Below are 23471 nucleotides of genomic sequence, written 5' to 3'. Positions count from 1 at the left end.
AAAGCAGCAGATGGTGGGAAAAGTCCAGGGTTGAGGCTTGACAAGAAATGATTGGTGATAAGGTAAGGAGGCAAGGGGGTTGAGTACAAAGAATAGTGTAGAGTTGAAGTGGTTTGCCAAGGGATCAACGTGAGGAAGGGAGGAGAGTGTAGCCAGTGCCGAGGATGATGTCCTGGGACAGAACTGAGGGGCAGAAGGAGTAGAGCTCACTGGGAGGACGAAGAACAAGAGTGGAGGGAAAAGTAGAAAGATAAAAGTTTATGATCAGATAAAGGAGTTTCATTGTTCATGAAGTTGACAGTAGAACACTTGTGGGTGATGGCAAGATCAAGGGATACCTAGCACTGTGTGTAGCAAGGTGAACATGAGGAGTAGGTCATGGGAAAGGAGTAATTTGAAGAACTGAGGAGTTCATCATTTATTTAGTCAGTCAGTCATTCATTCAGTTATAGTGCTATCAAAAAGAAGACGAAAGGTCTCTGGAGAGAGATGAATTTGTCAGTGATCCTTCCTATTCATTTACTTTCTGTATCATTCTCTCTTCCTGGTGCATTACAGTCTCCCTCCCCTCTTCTTTTCTACTTCTGTTCCCAAAAAAGCCCAGCCAAGCCTAGAATCTAGGATGTTATCAATCTGTCACTACAGAGATGCCTAAAAAAGAGTACACTGACAAGTAGTCCTTTGCCCACCTTTCTTCCTTCATCTTCCTTACAAATATAATGCCACTTGATATTTGTCCTCTCCGTAATATACTGTTGTTTCCCCCCCCCGATTTTTCTTTCTCTACAGCGTATCCATGAGCTCTGATTTCCAGCATTACAGTTTCAGAATGCCTAACATCGGATTCCAGAATCTGCCTCTCAACATATACATTGTGGTTTTTGGAACTGCAATTTTTGTCTTCATACTTAGTTTACTCTTCTGTTGCTACTTAATCAGGTAAATGAACTTTGTACTTCCTTCCTATGGCATTTCAGCCTATTTTAAGCAATAAAATAAATACATTCTCTAAGTGAAACCTTTTTGTAGATAGAAGAAATACATTTTTAGAATTGATATTTGGTCACCAATATGTATTTCTCTCTTCCATCTACCAATTCAGTTGTACTGAAGGATTAACTAGTCTTTTTTTATAGTATTCCTGTTAGATACAGGGAGATCCATTCCCACAAGTTTCAAATTACCTACGGTCTTCACATGACAATCAAGAATTACACAGAATCCCTGTTCAGGAATGTAGGATACGGTCAGAAATGAAGAACTTGTAATACTATTCAGTGTGCCTCGGAAATCAAGTTTCTTTTCCCTAAAACATTCAGTAGTTTTATTTCTTGCCTGACAGTTTGGGTGTTTCAGTGGATCTCTCTAATCAGAAGCTACTGGATGCCACATGTACAGTGTTCTTTCTGCAGCACCAGCTACAAATTATGTCTGGTTTTGAATTTCATTCAGTTGTCTCACCCTGGTGCCCTGGCTTAAAATAAAAAATGAGTCCTAATTTTCAGATCTAAGAGCGAGAATATATGACACCATTAAAGTGTAATGAGTGAAAAGAGCTTTTTGTGGTAGGAGTGGAAAATAAGCCATATGTTAACTAAATAACTATACAATTAGTATTTGTTTGATGTCTTTAAATCATGGCTTAGAATGGGGGGAAATTACTATAAAAATTGCTTTTGTAATAATTTATTCTAACAGTCAGTGGGTTCTTATGGGTCCTTCTTAGGGCTGACCAACTGTCCCCGATGGTTCAAAACCAAAGAATCAGTGGTACAATTTGGGCTTTTCTGATTCCATACTATACGGAGAAAATCACAGAAATACTTGGTTAGAAATTTAAAAGCTTGTGTACTGAGTTATTCGCTGTCCTCTGAAATCCTAATTACACATAAACCCCTCTCTAAATGAATTTTTAAGGCTTGACCATAGATGTAACTATGTCATATTTGCCAAAGTTAATTGTAACTGTGCCAAGAGAAGATGCTTTGTGTTTTTAGACCTGTTTTTTGGTAGAACCCTTGTTTTTCTAGGCTTCTTTGGTATAGTTCACAAATTGGTTGCAATTGAGTTTATCATAACACAGTGTTTCTGAAAACTGCATGACACAGAAGTTGTAAGCCATCACATGGACAGGGCCTCAAAACAGTTTGATTACCAAAAGTGCAGATGACACAAAGCGATCGAGTTTGCTAACACACTGGATGATAGGGCCAGTCTCCAGTAACATCTTGACAGGTTAGACCACTGGCCTAAATCTAATAAAATGAAGTGTAATAGGGATAACCATAAAGTCTTTCAGGCTTCAGTTTTCAAATTGGCTAGAAAGCAGTTTGAAAAAGATCTGGAGGTTTTTCCAGGCTATGGCCCCTTGCTCCAGAGTGCAACATGCCAACATAATCTGTAGTGAGCCCAGGCAACGCAGTTTCTTGATTTTCTCTAGCTTCATTCACCAGCAAGCAAATAGGAACAAAGGCAGCGGATGGTAGCGGTAATCCGAGGTTGGGGGTTGGCAAGGCATGATCAGCGACAGGATAAGGGGGGGACAAGCATAGAGTAGAACTGCCTGTTCACCAGGGGGTCAGATAGGGAAGGGAGTAGAGGAGAGCTGGCCTAGTCATGAAGGCCTGGGAGAGAACTGAGGAGCGGAGGGAAGAGAGGTCAGCAGGAGGTTGGCGGGAGAGCAGGCTTAGGAGTCATGAAGGAAAGACAGAATGAGAGCCAGGCAATACAGCATCATGTGTGAGGGACATCAAGCAGGCCCTTACGGCAGGACCCTAAAGTTCATGGAGGGGAATGACATCTAAAGAAATGGAAGAGCGGGGTGGGGCCAGCAGAGCAGTGTGGATTTTCTCCTAGAGGTAACAGGGGGTGAGGAGCAGCTAGGTGGGCAGTGGACAGAGCACCAGCTCTGGAGTCAGGAAGACTCATCTCCCTGAGTTCAAATCTGGCTTCAGACACTTCCTAGCTGTGTGACTCTGGGCACCTAAAACTGTTTGCCTCCGTTTCCTCATCTGTCAAATGAGCTGGAGAAGGAAATGGCAGAGCGAGCTAGGATCTCTGCCGAGAAGACCCCAGATGGGCTCAGGAAGAGTCAACGACCGAAATGACTGAAGCACAGCAACAAAAGGAGGCGACAGGGAGCCCCTAGAATTCATTCAGAAGGCAGCGAGGTGGTGCAGTGAATAGCGACAGCACACTGGGCGCGGCATCAGGAAGACTCTTCTCCCCAAGTTCAGATCTGGCCTCAGACACTCAGCTGTGTGCCCCGAGGCACGTCACCTAACCCCACTTGCCGAAGTTCCTAATCTATAAAATGTGACGGAGAAGAAACGGCAAATCACTCTGTTGTCTTTGCCAAGAAAACCCCGAATGGGGCCACAGAGAGTTGGACACAACTGAAACCACTCAACAACGAGAAGAACGTATTCAGCGGGGGAGGAGGGTTATGCGAGCAGGCCTGTACCTTTCAGGAAAATTTTCTTGTCATTTAGATGGATGGATCTGGAGCAGGGGGAGACTTAGGCAGGAAAACCAGATAGGGGTCTATCTGAACAGTCCATCAAGAGGCGCTAGGGACCCGAAAGCATGTGATCGCTGTTGGAGGGGGGGGCGGGGACACCTGTTGTGTATCTCTCCCTTCTGCGCCCAGCCTCCTAGAAAAGCCGTCTACACTTTCTCACCTCCCAGTTGTTTCGTACCTTCTTGCCACCTAGCAAGCCTTCTGCCAAGGCCATCTTTCTTCAGCTCCTTTCTTTAGCAGCCTTCAAGGAAAGATTAGATGATGCTTGTTAGATACAGGCTAGTGGAGACTCTTTCTTCAGGTAAGCTTTGAACCAGATGGCCTCAGAGATCCCTTCCAGCTCAGAAATTCTATGATTTTGGGATTATTTAAATAGAACTGCTTTCAGGACCACTGCAGTGAGAGGCAATATGTTATAAATGGCAGTATGTGGATTGTGGGCAATTTGCCAATTTAATGTTTAAAACCAAAACTAGTGATAAAGAATGAATTTCACATAAAGCATAAGGAAAAGGAAACAATTATTAAGTGAGGCTTAGGAAAATAAAATATTTGATTTCACTCCAAAATGTATAAGGGCCTGTTATAGGCTGTTGATTATTTAAAAAACCCACTAAGCCCTTAATCTTATTAAAAGAGTGGAAAAATCCTAATGACATCTATTGGTCTCTTCTCTGTAAGTTCTTGAAAGCATGGATTTATGCAATGCCATTGTACTTCATTGGATATTTTTTTTAAATGAGCCAACAAAGGAAAAAGAGAAGCAGACAATTTTATTAATTTACTATAAAAACATAAGCAAATGAATAAAATCTGATTGTATACATGTTTAATTTTTATTATACAATTTTCATACATTACATATGTAGGTTAGTTGATATTTTGAATTTTTCAATTATATAGAAACTAGAGGTTTTTGTTTATTCCATTTTAGCCTTTCAAATTCCCAATTTAGAAGAAACAAATAACTTGTCAGTCTGGAGAGCTAAAAAGCAATACCCCATAGTGTTAATGGAATACAGAAAATTTCAGTTGTCTATTAAGGAATATATGAGTGTTCGGGGAAATTTTGTGGTTTTATATTCATGTTTTTTCACGATTTGAAAAACTGCGTTTCTATTAATGGTCAGTAAACAAAAGTTATATGGAATCTTCAAGCTAGAAACAAGCTATTTCTTATTTGGTGGTGTGTCAAACAGTATATCTAACAGCTCAAGGGAATTGTTAGATTTTTTCAATGTTATTACATGAAGAGTTATGTTCTGGAAATAAATCTGGCTTGCCATAGCATTTATGTGGTGAAGGCCTACTCAGCTAGTACTTCAATTTTCAGTGTTCTGACCTTGAGACTGGCAATTTTATTCATCTCTGTAAAATTTTTGGTACTTAATAAATGGAAATAACTTTGCGAAATGGCACGGCTATTACTGAATACACAAACATTGACTATTTGCTTTTAAATAAATTCCTTGAGCATTAAGAGAGTTTTGGAGAGGCCAAGTAGTTCAGAATCATGGACCTCATTTCTAAGGCCTAGCCCTGCCCCTTGCTACCTGTGTGTCTTTGGGCCTAATATCTTCATCTGTAAAATGGGTTGGCCTGGCTTGTTTCTGAAGTCTCTTCCAGATCTAAATCTATGAGCCCCATGATTAGTGTATTTTCAAGATTTTACAACCCTGAGAGATCTAGATTTAGAAGAGAAAAAGTGTAATGTTAGTAAAGACTACAGTTCATCCATTCAGCAGCTTTCTTTCATAGAGATATCACTTTTTTAAAAGACAGATGTGAACAGATCCCCCTCAAGGAAGCTGCCATCAATAGGTTCATTGAGATTCAAGTGATTAGAGAGTCTGCATTCTCAGATTGTGGTTCTTGCCATCAGTTTAATGATTATAGAAGGGGGATTCAATCTATCAAAAGTTTTTCTTCTTTTTTCACTTTTATAACTTATTAACTTAATTCCTGAGATAAATCTTAGCAGTCTGCAGACTTTTAAAAAATGAAATGTTATTCTTATCCTTTTCTTCTTCTTTTTCTTTTTTTTTTTTTGGCCAGGCATTGGGGTTAAGTGACTTGTCCAGTCACACAGCTAGTAAGTGTCAAGTGTCTGAAGTTGGATTTGAACTCAGGTCCTCCTGACTCCAGGGCCAGAGCTCTATCCACTGCACCACTTAACTGCCACCTTTTTTTCCCTTTTTTTTTTTTAGAAAACTTAGTAGCACATTGTGCAGAAAGTTCAATTTTAGCTAAAAGCTTACACGTGAAATTTACATATATTTGGCTTGTCATTAACCATGAAGTACAAACTGTACTTAGAATAAAATGTATTTAGGGTAAAAGCTAAATTCAGAATTTGGGAATTTATCAGTCTGTTCACCATTTTCACCAGAAAAAAAACATTGTGTACTAAAAATTGTAAGTCTAATTGAAATTTATTCATCACTTTTGATTCTTAACTTATTAAGTGAATTTAATCCTCTTCAACTCTTAAGCATTTCCTAGTATACTTATGGAGGTGAGAGGCTGATGTATTTCAAATGAAGAGTGCTAGGTGCTAAACACAGTAAGTCACAGTAATACAGATATATCTTTACCCTAAAGAAAGTCAGTCTACAGAAATGCAAACCAAACAGGCCCGTTAAAGAGTGCTTATTTGAATTACAAAATGAGTCTTTGCCTTATAGAACAATTTCTTTCAATAGTGCCTCTAGAGATTCATTGGATGTTGCTGCTAGAAGGAATCTTAAGAGACCATTTAGTTCAACTGCTTCATTTTGCAGATGAGGAAACTGAGATCCATAGAGGGGAAGTCATTTGCCTCAGGTCACACGACTAATAAAAATGATGATGATTCACATTTATGCAATATTAAGATTGTCCAATAATACAAGTGTTACACTCCCTAAGGAAACTGAGGTTCAAAGGGTCACATGACTCATAAGGAGCAGAGCTCAGGCCTTCTGTTCTTCCCACCACACCCAAGTTGTAACTAGAGCTCTGCTGAAGAGGCTTCTCAGCCAGGAGCCTGACTTCTCCAGCGCGCTCTCTTGGTAAACTAAGAGGTTTGTGTGTTTGGGACTCGGCTCCCCGTGCATGGAATTTCAGGAATCTAGTATGTATCTTACGGTTTTGGAAAACTGCCAAGGGCCACAGAAAAGTTCTGCATTGTGCCTGTGCAGTCAGATTGGCGTGAAGAGCAGAGTCACAAAACAACGAGTGTTTGCAGCACATCAGAGCCAAAAACTGGAGTCTCTTGAACACTCATTCTGTGTAAAGGAGCAGTGAGCTGGGCGACATCAATCAGGGAAGGCTTTTGGACTGGGGATGCTTTTAGCTAGGTTTGTAATCAACGACAGGGCAATCCGAGGTACAGAAAATGAATGTAGTGCGCGTTCTGTGGGCGAAGAACTGTCCCTCTTGGCTGGATTGTGGGGGTAATATGAAGTAAGGCAGGGTGGAATCAGGTTATACAAAGCCTTGAATGACAGTCAGAGGTAGTGAGCCACTGACAATTACATCTCTGTTACAAGGAACAGTCCCAATTTTTTTTTCTGTTGTGTAGGAAGAACCACCAGTGGGCACGCTCTTCCTCTTCGCCTTCCTTTTGCCCAGACCCCATCCTAGCACCCTGGAGGAGAGGCCTGGCTTGCCCACACTGCTTGGAGGAGCTGGGAGTCATTACTGGAGATAGAGGACTACCAGGCCCTACTGTCTGCCTTGTCTGCCAGTCTGTCCAAAGGTCCTCTGGACCTTCTAGTCTGCGCTGCCATCTGACCCTTGCTCATGCACCCGAAGGGCCCCCAAGCCTTTCCGCAGGCCCTGAAGCTGAAAGTCCTTATTTGTGTGTCTTCCCCAGTGAGAGGGTGAGCTTCTTGAGAGCAGGGACTAGCTTGCTTTGTATATTTGTCTCCCCTGCATTTAGCAGTGTGTGGTTTGTTTTTTGTGATTTTAAGACATGGGGAATCTTACCTTCTTCCTGTTCTTTTCTTTTAGGCTGAGACACCAGGCCCACAAAGAATTTTATGCCTACAAACAGGTAGGACAATAAAAGTAGTCTGTCTTTTCTTTCATTTGGTTTCTTCCTAAAAAAGGAGAGCCGGTACTCTCAGCTGCGGCTTGGGGCTGTGCTGGGTTTTCACTGAAAATGTAGAAAGTCACTGGGCTTTGTTCTGCTGCTGCTCAAAGCTGAGGCCAAGGCCTGCCAGGGAGTAATCGCCTCATAAAGCCTGTCAATTGATTACTTTTATTTATTTTAGCATTGAAGTTTTAAAGTTATGAATAAATATATCCAAGCCAGGCCTTTTTACTTAGAACTTTGAGGCAACATAGTGATGTGACAGGAAATTTACCACAGCTTGGGATAAAAAAAATTGTTGGGCCAGTTGGAGTGAGCTTTCTTTTCTGTTAAAGGTAAGGAATCTATTGTTCCTGCATTTAATTTTTTACTATTGCCATTTGTAGATGTTCCATAAATTTGAATTTGGCAATAAAATTATGCATTTCAAACAGATGTATATCTGTAATGAGCATAGTTAAATGTGGAAAGTTTGGGCTAAAAGCACGAGCTGAAGAAAGTATGAAGAAACCAAGAAACTACCTACTAAAAGTTGTTAAATTCATATAGGTGCATTTTAGATGAACCTGAAAATATTTTTATTGAATGATATATAAAGGCAACTACAATTTCATGTGTTACAGCATTCAACTATCCTTGAATGAAGTAAACTGCTTCTTCATAATCTTCCTGTTTTATGATCACTCCCAAATCTAATGCATATGTATCAGCGTCTGCCTTTAAATCCTTTTGAAGTTATTTGCAAGGAAGCATATAAATGCTGTGCATACTGCTTTAAGTTTCTGTCATCCAAGAGTGAATTGAGTAGCATTCAACTGGATTTCTAAGTGGCACATTTTCTGATTTTGTGTGTAGATATCAGTGCCATAAAGAGTTGTTAGGCATCTCATTAAGGAAAGCAGGGCAAAGGATGAGAGCTGAAGCTATTTAATATGGACTCTGTGGTTTGCATTGATCATAATCACGCTAGAAGCTTCTCTTTCTAGAGTTAAAACGCCCTAGACTTTTAAATGGCAATTTTGCTAGTATCCATTCAGTAAAACCTTCATTTTGGCTTTGATTTCAATGTAGCATCTCATGGTAGGAATTACTATCTTCTCAGATTCCACACCCATCTATCAGTTTATGCATCACTTGCCAGTGAAGTGACCTAGCAGAGAGCCAAACAGAGAAGTGTTAGTGATGACCTGTCCAAATGAGCCCCACGCCCCAATAAATCCAATAGTTCTCCATTTTCTATGTTAATGGTGATTGCCAAATTTGGCCAAGAAAGCCCAAAAAGTACTTTTACCTGTTAGCAACAGTCTTTTATCCCATCAACCATTCTTTTTTTTTTTACATTTTTTTGGTTAGTTTGTTTGTTTGTTTGTTTGTTTGTTTGTTTGTTGCTTTTTTGATGAAGCAGTTGGGGCTAAGTGACCTGCTTACACACAGCTAGTAAGGGTCAAGTGTCTGAAGTTGGATTTGAATTAAGGTCCTCCTGACTCCAAAGCCGGAGCTCTGTCCACTGCACCACCTAGCTGCCCCCCCCCTTAACCATTCTTAAGGGTTCTTCAAAAATAACAGTTTAAAGTTCACAACATTTCTTGTGTTATAAATGAGCAGTTTAAGAAGCAGGCAAGTGAAAGAAACATTAAGAGAGACTTCAGTAACTGAGCTGTTTTACTTAGCACTGGTGGCCCTTCAACTTTATCAAGTCATACAACCCAAATATTATGTTCTGTTTGCCCCCTTCTCCTGTAAAGGTGGAACATCCACACACCAGCCACGTATGGGCCTGCTCCACTAGAAAGTGAAACTGGCCTGTGTTCGTTCAGAAAGCAAAAGTGCCTCCAGAGGGGAAAGTAAACTTAGCTTTGAGGGGGTGAGATTAGTAACAGAGTGTTAGAACATGAGCACATTCCCAAGGCAGAGGATGGCAGGATGTGATTATCATTTTTTTAATGTGACTTACCATAAAAGTCACTTTGCTTCTTTGGTGGGACCAGGGAAGAGATCTACCTCAGTTTGAGAATTCTTATTCTCAAACGTGATTTCCTTGCTTTTTTGTTTTAAATTGAAATGTAATTCCTACAACATAAAACCAGTTTTATCCCCAAAAGATGCCCTTCCCAAAACTACTCTGCCTTTCTTTTTTGGTTTCGTAGAGTTGGAAAGGACCTCATCATTTTGACATTCATTTTAACTGTTGTCCCTTCTTTATATCCTCCAGTTAGGAGAAACATTTAGATTAACTTGTTTGACCAAACAGCATTAAATTGTCTTGGGAGTGGGTAAAGGATCTCAGAACGTGATTCATAAAGTAATTAATTAAAATGCTCTGTGAAAAAAAAAAAGAAAAAATGCTATGTGAATTCATTTGAAACAAAAAATTCTGATAAAAGTTAAACTTCCAGGGGAATGATGTACCTGTGCAGAAGAAAAGCTATTACAGTCTTATAAACAGAATAACAACGAAGTCTGAGAACACAAACAGATCAGCATAAAAACTTAGGCTTTTGTTTTTCAGGTTATATTAAAAGAAAAAGTTAAAGAACTGAATTTGCATGAGGTGAGTAGTGAATCTTATGTGGCAGTTAATTAACTATGAGCACTCTTGTTCTGGCAGCATGAATGGCAGTCCTTAATGGGCTTCATACCGCTGGGTCCCCTGACTTGCCTCTAAGAAAGCATTCGACAGTTTGGGGGAGGTAACTTGGAGGCCAGTACCTTCACTGTCAGCCAGGGCTGAACTCAAATCTGCCTTCCCACTTGTGATGGCTTGGTAGTGATTCCTTTATGCAGTTTTACCTGCGGTTGCTTATGAGCAAAGACAAATGTTGGGGGAGGACCAGAGCAAAGGGATGGATTTGGTGGCCACGGAACAGAGAGAAGTTAGCTGGCCCACAAGGGAATGCTCATGCTCACTTTATTAGCATTACCCTCCCACCACTAAATACACTCAGGAATTCTTGTCACGCCTGTATTCTACATCTCCTTTAAATCCTTGGTCAGTCGATAGATAATGTAATAATACACTCGACTAAAGCATGTTGTGAAGTCTGGCTGATTTGTTCCCCACAAGACGTGTAACAGCTGAGGATTTTCTCCATGCATGTCATATCAGAGATCTTTTAAAAAACAAAATAGTAGTTTTCTTCCCTGAATAAACACTATAGAGCATAACTTATTTCTCTCATAACAGGAAATTAGGCAGCCAGGTAGCACAGTACCCTGTCAGGATGCCCTGAGTTAGACCAGAGTGTCTACCCTCAGACGCTAGCTAGGCAAATCACTTAACATCTCTTGGCCTCAGTTTCAACATCTACAAAATGGGATGATCATAGTACGTCCCTCTCAGGATCATTGTAAGGATCCAGTGAAATAATATTTGGAAAGTTAATTTGCAAACCTTAAGATGCTACATAAATGTGACCTATAATCATCATCATCATTATAGTTGCTATTGTTATTTTCCCAGAACTCTGATCTACTGCCCATTGTTTGTAATACAGCATATTTGGATAAACAAACTGATTTTAAAAGCCTCATTTCCACAATTCTTAAAATTAACAAAGGTGGTCACTAGACTGGTGAGCTTATAATCTGAAAGCCACTGTATACTCCTTTGAGATAAATCATTTTATATTAACAGAGAATCCCTTAGGTGTATAGCACTAGAGAAAGCATTTCAATCAGTCAGCATTTATTAAGTGCCTACTGTGTGCCAGGCTCTATGCTAAAGCATTTGATATGTTTTTCTCATCACACTAATTGACATGAATCAGAGGTGAATTTCGAACTTTTTCTACTTTACATGTCTTGCTATTTTCTCATTATTTCATAATCAGATGTTATTGGTTTGGAAGCAAGATGGATAAGAAAGTAACTAAAGGGAAAGAGAATGAAAGAGAGATTAATAAGAAGAAAAGAGCCAATGGGAAAAAGAAGGATAAATTCTCCAATTAACAAATGGTCAAAGGATACAAATAGGCGTCTTCAAAAGAAGAAATCCAAGCTATCAATTGTCATATGAAAAAATGCTCTAAATCATTACTGATTAGAGAAATGCAAATTAAAACAACTCTGAGGTACTACCTCACACCTATCAGATTAGCTAACATGACAAAAAAGAGAAATGACCAATGTTGGAGGGGATGTGAGAAAACTGGGGCACTAATGCACGGTTGGTAGATTAGTGAACTAATCCAACCAATCTGGAGAACAATTTGGAACTATGCTCAAAGGGCAATCAAATTGGGCATATCTTTTGATCCAGCAATACCTAGTCAGTCTGTATCCCAAAGAGATCAAAGGAAAAGGAAAAAGACATATATGTACAAAATATTTATAATAGCTCCTTTTTGTGGTGGCAAAGAATTGGAAATTGAAGGGACACCTGTCAGTTGGGGAATAGCTGAACAAGTTGTGGCATATGATTGAGTTGGAATATCGTTGTACTATAAGAAATGACAAGCAGGATGCTCTCAGAAAAACCTGGGAAGACTTGTACGAGCTGATGAAAAGCGGATTGAGAAGAACCAGAACATTGTACACAGTAACAGCAATGTTATGTGATGATCAGCTGTGAATGACTTAGCTACTGTGATCTATACAGTGATCCATAACAGTTCCAAACGACCCAGGATGAAAAATACTATCCACTTCCAGAAAAGGAACTGACGAATTCTGGGTGCAGACTGAAGCATGTTTTCTTTTACTTTGTTTTTCTTGTTTTTTTCTTCTGCAGCACAGCTAATGTAGAAATAGGTTTTGCATGACTTCCTATGTGTAATAGGTATCATATTTCTTGCCTTTTTAATGGGTGGGTGGGAGCTGAAGAAAGGAGAGAATTCAGAACTGATAATATAAAAAAAAAAAAGAAAGAAAAGGGAATGAATAAACAGATTTCAGTCACCTGGCATTCCATGGAGGGCCGTGTCACCTGATGGAATGACAGCATGCCTAGGTAATAATCAAAGACTGTTGGTTGTACAGGATAAGCTGGGGTTACTTTTCAACAAACCAGTTTTTTTACTAGCTAGAAAATCTCTGCTTGTTACTCAAGGTTGATCCTAAATTTCTCAGTACTACCTCAGAAATCATACAAGCTAGGAGATTCCAGCATGGTATTTTTTTAAATCTGTAACTCATTAGCATTCTTCAAAGCACAGTTCCGATACTACCTCCTCCAGGAAACCTTTTCTGATTTCCCAGTGGCATGCATTCTCCCTCAACTCCAGATATTACTCTGTTTATGCTGCATGTGTTTCATATCTTAAGGACCTGATCCCCCACAAGGACCCCTGCCTCAGTCTTGCTGCTGTGCTCTCCTGGATCTCTTCCGTAATGGTGGTGAATACCTTCAGTAAGCTCACATCTCCCTGTTTTATGCTTCACCTCATTTAATAGGGCTTTTTCTGTTTTTAGATCTTCCAAGGAGCCCTGAGTGATATCATTGTGTGGGTGTTTGCAGATGGCATTTTGGCCCCCAGACATTTCAGATCCTCTTAGAAGAGATCTGTAAGCCCTCAAAAGAATTTGGCCTGTCCCTCCCTACAGAATAGGAAAAAAAAAAGGATGAAGAATGTCTATTGCCCAGATTTCGGCAGAAATTTGGACACTCTATAGGGTTTGTGTGGGACAGACCGTACTGATAGACAGCGAAATGAAGAGGAAGAAGATAGCAGCTAGATTGCTTTTAGGAGATTGCCGAGCTCTTTTACAGACCCCAAGCTGCCCATAAAACAAAGGTCCTTCTTTTCAACACTGACATTTTACTGGTATTACTTATATAGCAGTGGGACATGGTGCGCACTACCTCCAAAAACCCAATGTGAGTATCCCGCACAGGGCAATGGAAGGAACCAGTGAGAAACTCCAAAGAACAGTGAGCAGTTGGACTGGTCACATTGCAAGAGGGAGGAGGAGCCAATGGATAGCCAGAAAGCTCCACCAGTGCCCTCCTGTTGTCAGGAGAAAGCAGGGGAGGTTTCTAGTTAGATGGATGATCTGCAGTGAACAGTGGGCTGCACACGGACAAGAGTCCCATAACAGGGTTCATCCTGAATCAAAGACGTCAGAGATCTGTTGGACTGGCTTAAGTGTGTCTCGTATAACCTTAGCTGTGTACAGGGTGTTGTTTCCACCCTGTAGAATGTGGGAGCTTAGAGGATGGTGGCTTGTCTTGATATACCTGGCACCTGGCACATATGATGGGTATGCCATAAATGATTGTTGAATTGAATTGTTAAAATGTGTGCCAAGAATTTACATGTTCTGTCCAACCTCTTGTAGTCTGTGTTCAGTTGAACTGTTTAACTTTGTAAAATGCAATTGAAGGTTATTTCTTGAGGGCCAGTTATGCGTCAGGCACTGCACAGAATGAGTGACTAAATGAATATGCATTTTAGCAAGTGTGCCAGGCACTCTGCCAAGTGTCAGACGTGCAAAAATGCAAGCACAATAAGCCCTGCCCTCAAGAAGCTTCCATTATAATAGGGAAGACAGCACAGAAAGAAGTAGAAAGGAAGGGAAAAAGGATAGAGCCTGCTGCGTGGCGTGCAGAAAGGCCAGAGAGGTCAGATTCTGGCCTGGGAAGGAGTGAGGGTGAACAGAGTCCAAATGGTCTCCATATTCCAGGAGTTTCCACGTGTCCAGCGTGCCTGCAAGTGCATGTGGAGTAAACATGAGGTCGTTTTTATGGAGAGGCACTAGCACCTGGGAGGATCAAGGCAGGCCTCCTGGAGGAGGAGAAACGGAAGTGAGCGGGCAGTGCATGTTGGGCCAAGGGGTAGTTGGTCAAAGGCATGAGACAGGAGGTGGAATGTCAGGTGGAAGGTGCAGGAGGCTAGCTGGCCTCCGATGGGCAAGAAGGGCAACTAAGGCACAGTCAGGCCTGCACATCCAGTTGTGAAGGGCTTTCAGCGCCAAAGTAGAGTTGGTATTCTTATTCTAAGGGGCAACAAGGAGCCGCCGGGACACATCCTAGGGCAGGGTCGGCGACGGTGTTAGACCGCTGCTCTGGCAGGTATGTGGAAGCAGGATTAACAAGGGGGAAGACGAGAAGCGGGGGAGCCAAGGAGCCAATTCTAATAGTCCAGGAGAGGGGCAACAAGGGCCCGAGCAAGGGGGGCATGGGAGAGAGGCTGTGGAGTTCAGAACCACATCCAGCATCTGCCTGGATGTGTGGCATGAGGGAGGAGTTAGGCAAAAGCACAACTTGTTGGGTTGGGTTTTTTAAGATGCCTGTTTATTATAAAACTCTGACCATAACTTCTTATTTGTAAGGGTTGTTGTGTTGTTCCTCTCCTCCGTGTTACCCACAACGACAGGCGTATCTTTATGGGACTTATTTGGTCCTAAAGAAATACAAGATGAAGGGAAACAACATTTAGAAACAGTTAATTTGATAATGCGGCTTCCAAAATGGGCAGTTAGCCAGATGACGTGAGAGTGAGTTTTAGGATTTCACAGTGGGGCGTGGATTTTAAATCTGTTATTACAAAGGGCGTTATTATCTGCGAGATGTTTTTAGTTAATAGGGTTTGGGGGTTTGGTATTTGGGGTGGGGTCAGCCCTGTGATGTCATTGTTATAAGTTCTCAGAGGGGGAAACTTCCCCTCCTAGCACAGATAGCCAATTCTTCTGCAATTTATAATTTTAGAGAGTTTTCAGGGGCACTGAGAGGTTAAGTTGCTTGGCATCACATACCCAGTAGGTGTCAGAAGCAGGATTTGAACCCAGGTCTTCCTGAGTAATCTAAACCTAGTCATGTAAACTCTGAAATTCCCTTTTCCTTTACCCAGATTCCTTTATCAAAGAGCTCTTCTTACGCAGTTATTTCCCAGTACCTCAGACCTAATGCTGGGTAAAACAGACTTATGTTTGAGCATTGCATTGATCTTTGCTGGAATTTAACCTTTCCAAACCCAAGAGCCTGCATCTGATATTAAAGCCCTCTGTAAGACCATGAGTTATAAGTTGTGATTTCAGACTCAGGCGATGACAGTGTTGAATCTCAGGTTCTCTAGGAACAGAAAGAGGCTTGTTTCTTACAGTGCCCAGTGCTGTGACACGGCTCCTGCTTAGGATCTCTACCTTTCATTGCCTTCTGTTGGGATCAGCCTGACAAATATCCCCCCCCCCCTTCCTTTGCCCTACTGATGCTGCTGACCTATCTGTGACTCATAACTTGAAGTCTTAGCAGCGAAAAACCACCCTTGCTTTATTTGCAGTCTTTTCCCAGAGACCATTATGCAGCTTCTTGACCTTCGTTGGCTCCATTCTCTTTGGATTTCTTGGTGGCAGGAGTCTTGTACTAGAGTGTTTTCCTGTGTGCATTCCTGTAGCTTAACAAAACAATGCCTTGAACGGTGCTTGGCACCCTGTGGCTGATTAAATGCTTACCAACGAAGCAAGATGGTTAAACATTGAATGTCGTTTTAATACTGATACTGAAACCAGTAAGCAGTTGAACCACAGTTCTGTAATGTCTGAGTCTGAGAATCATCGGGTGACTTTAGCCCCAGGGCAGAGTATAGCCAGCCTTTCCTCTCTTTGGCTCAAGGACTTAGATCAAGTGGTTAGACAAGGACAGTCTGTTTCGAATGCAGTGGATAGAGCTACCTGGGGTTTTTCTGGGTTTTCATCTATACTCACATCTATGTTCATCTATACTCACGTTTTAATTTTTTCACTAATTTTTGCTACTGATTGCTTTTAAGCAGTTCAACAAAGAGATGGTTGGTGAACACCCAGAAACGGAAGTAGTGATTGCAAAGCCCAGCTTGGCTTCATCAAGAAGAGTTCATGACAGACTAACCTCATTTCTTTTTTTGACAGAATTACTAAGCTTAATCAGATGAGATGGGGGCAGCTAGGTGGCGCAGTGGATAGAGCACCGGCCCTGAAGTCAGGAGGCTCTGAGTTCAAATGTGGCCTCAGACCAAACACTTGACACTTACTAGCTGTGTGACCCTGGGCAAGTCACTTAACCCCAATTGCCTTTAAAAAAAAAAAGAGTGGAATGCAGCAAAAATTTGGATAAAGTATCTTATGCTTTTCTTTTGAAGAAGATGGAAAAATATGGATTCAAGATGACAATACAGTCAGATGGATTCAAAACGGGTTGGTTGGCCAGACTCTAGAGTACCTGTTAATGGTTTGATGACCCCTTGACAGGAAGTCTCCAAGGGAGTAATTCAGGGACCTGTGCTGGCCCTGTGCAGTTTAATACTATCATCAGTGACTTGAATAAAGGCACGGATGCTGTGTTTCTCACATTGGCAGATGACACAGAGCTGGAAGGGAGAACTAATACAGTGCATTCTGACAAACTAAAGCATTAAGGTGAATGCGAGAAAATGAAATTCAGTGGGGTTAGATGTCAAGTTTTATACTTGGGCACAAAAAATCAACTTCATAACCATAAGATGGGAGACATGGTGAGTTAAGAATTCTGAAAAAGATCTAGAGTTTTTTTAGTGGACTACAAGGTCCATAGGTGTCAGTAAGGCAGTATGGTGGCCAAGAAAGCATATTCGATCTTGGTCTGAATTAAGAGAGGCAGGGCTTCCAGGAAGAGGCAGGTGACCATCCCAGTGTCTTATCAGACCTCATCTGGAGGGTGGTGTTCAGTTCAGGGGGCCTCCCTTGAAGATTATCGAAGAGCTGGAGGGTATCCAAAGAGCACCAGTATAGGGAGAGAACCTGAGTCCACCCTGTGAAGGCTGGTTGAAGGGCCTGAGCCTATCAGCCTGAAATAAAGTGTCTCGGGGGGGGGGGGGAACAGGAGAGCTGCTCCACACATTGGAAAGCCCATAGCGTTGAGGAGAAATCAGATCTGCCTTCACCCTCCCATCCCCAACTGCCTTTCAGATGTCTCAGCTGAATGACCTGTAGGCATCTCTCTACGTGTCCAAAGGAGACATCACTATCTTTCTCGCTCATCTCTCCCCCTCCTACCTTCCCTATGAGTGTGGAAGGCACTACCATCCTCCCACTGCCTCAGGCTCACAATCTGGGAGTCATCCCAGACTCCTCCAAGCTGTTGCCAAGGCTTGTTGATTTCACCTGTTCAACATCTCTCAAATATGATTCCTTCTGTCCTCTTACGCTGCCTCCACCCTCAGCACCTCATGCCTAGACTCTTACAATAGTCTAATGCTCGGTCTGCCAGCTTCAAGTCTCTCCCTCACTTCAGTTCTTCCACCATTCAGCAGCCAAAGTGTTTTTTCTAAAGTGTAGGTCTCATCGGGTCACACACCCTTCCTCTCCCCCCAGTCAATTCCAGTAGCTCCCTGTGGCCACCAGAATCAAACACAAAATACTGTGTTTGGTGTTTAAAACTTTGGTGTTTAATCCAGTCCCCCTCCTACCTTGCCAGTCTTCTTACACCTTCCTCCCTAACACATATGCTTTGGTCCAGTGACAGAGGCCTCTTGGCTCTTCCACAGACAACACCCTCCATCTCTCACCCTGGGCATTTTCTGTCTATCCCCCAGACCTGGGACGCTCTCCCTTCTCTACTCCAACTACTGACCTCTTGGCTTCCAACTAAAATCCCCCCTTCTACAAGAAGGTTCTCCCTTCCTTCCGTTAATTATTTCCTATTTATCTTGTATATACCTTGATCTGTATGTGTTTGCATGTTATCTCCATCATTGGATCATGAGCTCCTTGAGGGCAGGGAATGTTTTTGGACTTTTTTGTATCCGGCAGAACCAGAAGGAATGGTAGAGGTTGCACAGGGGTACGTTTCAGCTTGATGTCAGAAGAAACTTGTAACTATGAAAACTGTCCATATTGCATTGAGCTGTCCCACCAGGCCTGAAGGTCTTCAAGCTGGAGGACCACTTGTCATGTATGATATAGTGGGGATTCCTTCATGTCTGGCTTAGACCCGGCTGCCAAGGTCCTTTTCAACTCTGAAATTTACTCCCAGCCTGCCACAGGGAAGAGATCCTCGAAGCCAGGAAGACCTAGGTTCAAATCCTCATTCAGGCACAAAAATGGGAGATGCTGGATAGCGTGTGAGAGATTGCAAGCAGTCCAGTTTGCCTGGGGTTCACATGAGGCAGCATTGCGTAAACTCTAAAGAACCATGTAAATGAGAGTGGTCAGTAGGAGGGCAGCATGCCGTGGAAGAGGAGCTGGCCTCAAAGCCAGGAAGACCTGAGTTCAAGCCCAGCCATGCTGGCGGCCTAATGCCGTACCGTCCGTGAGGGGCCAGACATGCTGGAGGTCTTCAGGGGTATTTGAGTTGAGCTCTCTAGGCCAGCAGAAGGGTGGAACCAATAGCTATGCCCAAGATTCGGAATAAGGAAGACTGGGCCATCATTGGAAACCTATCGTATGTGGTGGACACTGCGCGGCGCTGACTTTCACGCACAGTCATCTTGTCAGTGCTCATTGGAAAAGACTTGTTTTGTTAAGAATGCATTTATATCGGAAGCAGCAGTGACCCCTCAGCATTGTCTATGTGTTGAATCACAAATCTTGACCTGTATGTTCATAAGCCTGTTGGGGTTTATTTGTGTTGGGAGTGTGAACATTGTCTAACATGTTTTGTCACTTTGAGAGTTACTAGAGGAAGCATTGCTGATCAGAAGTTGTTTAAGTTTTTCAAGGGGAAGATCAGTTTGGGAATACAAACTGAGTGAATTAATAAATATTTTCATTTAAACCTTGGAGCTAGTGATACAGTTGAGTGTGGCCTGGACCTGGAGTCTGAGCACGTGCCTCTGGCACTGACTCTTCCCCTCTGTGCCTCAGTTCCCTTAGCTGGCCTCTTCCAGCTCCTGTCACCTCGGCAGCCGTGTGTCTGAAACGAGTCCTAAAAGATGGAAGTTGCACGTGCTCTAAGATCAGGAGGAAACTACCCACGTGTTAGATCTAAGAATGGTGATCCCTGGGGCTGACATCCCAGCAGGAGGATCCGAGGATGGAAGTATCCCTAGAGAATGTCTGTCTGTGTTTGGGAGAGTTGGATTTTAGGGACAGAGGACTAGATGAAGAACCAGAAGTCCTTCTTGGCCTGCTTAGAGTAAGGATGGAGTCATTCCAATGTTTGGGGAAGGTCTCTGAACCTTCCCACCCCTTAGCATCCTGGTCAGCAAAATGAAGGTCATTTGACTGATCCATCTGAAGTCATATTTTGGTTTTTTCTTTTTCTTTCTTTTTTTTTTTTGTGAGGCAATTTGGGTTAAGTGACTTGCCCAGGGTCACACAGCTAGTGAGTGTCGAGTCTTTGGTCTGAGGCCAGATTGGAACTCGGGTCCTCCTGACTCCAGGGCCGGTGCTCTATCCACTGCACCACCCAGCTGCCCCTGAAGTAATATTTTCTTACAGGAAATAACAAAGCTAACAAATAATAGGATTAGTCTGTATGTCAGTAGTCCCACATACACATACATACAGACACATATGTACGTACATGTACAACAGAGGCAGCCTGGAAAAGTTTAAGCCCTGCCTCTGACCCGTCCTGGCTGTGAGTCTGTGAAGGTCTCTTCACCACTGAGGCCTCTGAGCTGCGGGGCTCTCCAAGAGCTTTCTAGACCAGTGATGACATAGGCGCAGTCCCCGTGCCCTGTAAATATAACACAGGATTAGAAACAGTTTCTTTCCCTTTCTTTTTAGTTGGAAAGGGTATTACTCTAAATCAGGACTAAGGTGAGCCAGAGTATCCCCAAAGAAGAAGAAGAAAATCCAAAGTTCACCAACATTGATGCTTTTACCCCCGGAAACTTGACATCCTCTTTGGAAGCAGACTTGTTGCTGGTCTGATCAGGGTTTGGAGAAGCCATCGAGTGGATGCTTCGATGAGAAGCTGGAGATCTTTGATCTGGTTCCTCGCCTTGAATTCATATCCTCCCCCTCCACCCAGTTTCATATGAGCATAGTTCCAGAATTGGAAGGGACTCAGGAACCATCTAATCCAATACTCCTAGAGAAACTGAGGCTTGGGGAAGGTAAATGACTTGTCCAAGGTCACACAGGTCATAAGAGGCAGAGGGAGGATTTGGACCCAGGTCCTCTGACTCTGAAGTCAGCTGCCTCATGCTTTGAAGGTATATCCGAGTATTTACACTTCCTAATATGTTTCAAAGTGTATAAGGAGTGGCTCACATTATCGACATGGAAGAGGTACTGATAACTACATCGCTCTGGGGCTGTAGGCTTTAAGACCCAAGGCCTTCAGAAGGGAGAATGGTTAGGGTTTCTCCAAAACCCAAAGGCCTCACTTACTCTGAAAAAGGCCCCGGCATGAAGCAGCAGCAGCATGTGTGGCTGAGACCTGACCCTTGCATGGGAAAGCTGTTTTTAGAGGTCCTTCCCTGGCCTCGCAGTCAGCTTTGGGGCCAGTACTGACCCACAGAGAGGAGACTCATCCACCCACGGGCCGCAACCCAGGATGCTGCCTCTTCCTGAAACACACATGGCTGTGGAAACCTCCCCTTTTCACCTCAGCCAGGCCTCACTTCATGGGATGCTTTCCTGAGCATTCATTCAGTAACTTTTTCAGATACGTTGTTTTTTTTAATGTCAGATGAAAATAGGTGCTGACAGCCCTAGGGTGATGCCAAACCGAGAGTCGCCAGTGGTTATAAATAGCATTTTACTACAGGCCGATGCCTTGTTTTTAGAGTTTCCATATCACAGCAGGACTAGCAGAAAGGAGAGACCGAGTCCACGTCCCTTGTGCGTGAGCAGCCTTTTCCCGTGAACTTGGAAAACCTCACATGCTGCCTTAAAAATAGCATGTGCTCCTACAGCCTTGGCTGGGCCGCCCTCCGTGCATCCCCAGTGCCCGCTGCACAGAGGAGGTGCCAGTGGCCTGCTGATGAGCCCTTCCACGCGAAGCTCTCGGATGATCTGCAGTGGAAACTTGGCGTATAAATTTAGAAGTTCTCTGCCGGGGATTCTTGGCTGCCTTCCCCAGCAGAGCAAGCAGCTGAACTAAGGGGACTGAGGAGGGGGATCGTGGTGGTCAGATTCACACACTGAGCTTTTCTCTTCACTGTGTTTATGTCACACCATCTCTTAGTCCCCTGAGTGCTCCTGGTGAGGAAAGGTAAGCATAAGAAGGTGGCTTCGCCGGGAGCCAGAGCCAGGCCTAAGACAGCCTGACCCTCAAGGTTAGCCCAAGAGAATGCCACAAACGTGGTGGAGAATGCTGCCTAGTGTTTCAGTCATGTTTTCAGAACTTTCTTAATCACAATGGCTCTGAATCAAAGACTGTATAAATTAGCTGGGCCTGAAGGCAGGAAGACGAGTTCAGATCTGGCTTTAGACACTAGTTAATCTGCCTCAGGTAAGAGCACCTACCTCACAGGACTGTTGTGAGAATCAAATTAGATATTTGTAAAGTGCTTAGCAAATGGCCACAGAAGAACATTCTCAGGAACCGAGATGAGCTACACGCCTTGTTTCAGGGTCTACCTGTAGTTAAACTGTGGTATATGAACAGCCTAGATATGCAGGAGCAGGCCAGATATATCAAAGAATCCGGCTCTGAGCTATCACCTGGGGTATTCACTGACTTGTGGTATCTGGTGTTTTGTGTTTTGTTTTTCCAAAGCTACTGTCCTGTTTGAGAGACAGTCACATCTGAGGGAGATGCAATGGGCCCAACAGGTGTGAGGCCCTGGAGGGTATCACATAACCCCTGGCCTGGGCTTGGCTGTTCACGTGCTAGAGTGTTTCTAGCAATAGCTTCCTCTCACTCGGGAGTGTTTCTTTCAGATCTGTGCAGTTTGTTTGGAAGATTTCAAGCCCAAAGATGAACTGGGGATCTGTCCATGTAAGCATGCCTTCCACAGGAAGTAAGTATGGAGGTATTTCAATGTTACGGTATATTTACTGGCTTTCACTGGTGACAGGATATACTGTTGTTCAATTTGAAATTAAGGTCCTGTATGGAATAGGTTCAAATGCTTCTATGTATCCCCTCTACACTAAAGGCATTGACCAGGATCAAACACATTACCTTGGTTTCCCCCTTTTAATTTGAGCTGTGTGTCTTAAATCCCAGCAAACTCATTTACTATTAGAACCATCTTAATGGAGAACAATGTGGGCATTTGGAAGCAGGAAGATAACCCAGATTGACTAGCTCACTCAGTCTGGCCTCTAGTGACAAGACTTTTGTCTTCATTGACTATTTCCCGCACTTGGAAAGCAAAGGTTCCCAGTTGATAGTAATCTTCCCAATTAGGGTACAAAGTCTAGCTTATAGTATGAGAGTGGAAAGAAAACATGTATTGGCCATTCTCCAGGAGCAGGTAGTCAATCTAGCCACTTGTATACCTCTGCCCTGGTTGAAGCCAGCCCAGCAGAAAACCATGTCACTGGAGCTTTCTATTTTGAGGTCATATCTCCTAAAATAATCTTATAGTCAGAGTGTGCTACACAGTATGATTTTAAATCAGAATCTGGAGTTTTGCTTGGCAAGATATAATCATTTTCTTGTTGTCCTCCTTTCTTTCCTGGAAGCATCTTCCTGAGGTCCCTTGTATTAGCCCTAGTAAAACCAAATTTGCTCTATTTTTCTATAAGAAGAGTTAATTCTCCTACTTTCTCACCTTCTGAGACTACATATTCCTTTAAGTAATATTGAGTGACAAAGAATACCACCAACAGAATATAGACTTTCACTAGAAGAGGTCCAGGGAAGGTGAAATCTCAGGGGCTTACTTACTGTCTGTGTAATGTAGCAGCCCAGGGCCTGTCACTAGGGGAGTCACATAGAATGTAGGGACCTGCCTTGACCCCAAACTGAAGCCCTGAGAAATCCTTCAGAAGGGACAAGCACAGTTTCTTCAGCCTTGTCGAGGTTCGGCTGTTACCTATCAAATTCCAATAAGCCAAGACTCACACATTGTTCATTATTCT

General features: G+C 42.8%; 2 protein-coding genes across 6 annotated transcripts in view; one reads left to right on the top strand and one right to left on the bottom strand.

Moving 5' to 3' along the window:
* The window catches only part of RNF24 (ring finger protein 24), a 94273-nt gene that overhangs the window by 63188 nt on the left and 7614 nt on the right, over window positions 1-23471 (top strand). For 2 of the 3 annotated variants that reach the window (XM_021001039.2, XM_021001040.2), the window contains exons 2-5: window positions 790-939; window positions 7514-7556; window positions 10105-10146; window positions 22323-22402. In XM_021001039.2, coding sequence (XP_020856698.1) covers window positions 797-939; window positions 7514-7556; window positions 10105-10146; window positions 22323-22402 — 308 coding nt within the window. In that variant the 5' untranslated portion in view covers window positions 790-796. Of the gene's footprint in view, window positions 1-789; window positions 940-7299; window positions 7384-7513; window positions 7557-10104; window positions 10147-22322; window positions 22403-23471 lie in introns of those variants that run through there. The other variant, XM_078149271.1, reaches the window with a different exon arrangement.
* The window catches only part of PANK2 (pantothenate kinase 2), a 72209-nt gene continuing 54178 nt past the window's right edge, over window positions 5441-23471 (bottom strand). The window contains exons 6-7 of one of the 3 annotated variants that reach the window (XR_013484423.1): window positions 20011-20166; window positions 5441-14935 (exon numbers count right to left, since the gene is read on the bottom strand). Coding sequence is in view for 1 of the 3 variants with exons in the window: in XM_078149268.1 (XP_078005394.1) it covers window positions 20131-20166 (36 nt within the window). In the remaining 2 variants the exon portion in view is untranslated. Of the gene's footprint in view, window positions 20167-23471 lie in introns of all 3 variants that reach the window. The other 2 variants (XR_013484424.1, XM_078149268.1) reach the window with 2 other exon arrangements.

This window comes from Phascolarctos cinereus, unplaced genomic scaffold (genome assembly GCF_003287225.1).
Source record: "Phascolarctos cinereus isolate Bilbo 61053 unplaced genomic scaffold, phaCin_HiC Scaffold_2;HRSCAF=192, whole genome shotgun sequence".
Lineage (NCBI taxonomy): Eukaryota > Metazoa > Chordata > Mammalia > Diprotodontia > Phascolarctidae > Phascolarctos > Phascolarctos cinereus.
Note: the sequence above shows the minus strand (reverse complement) of the source record. Positions and strands in the feature narration are given on the sequence as shown.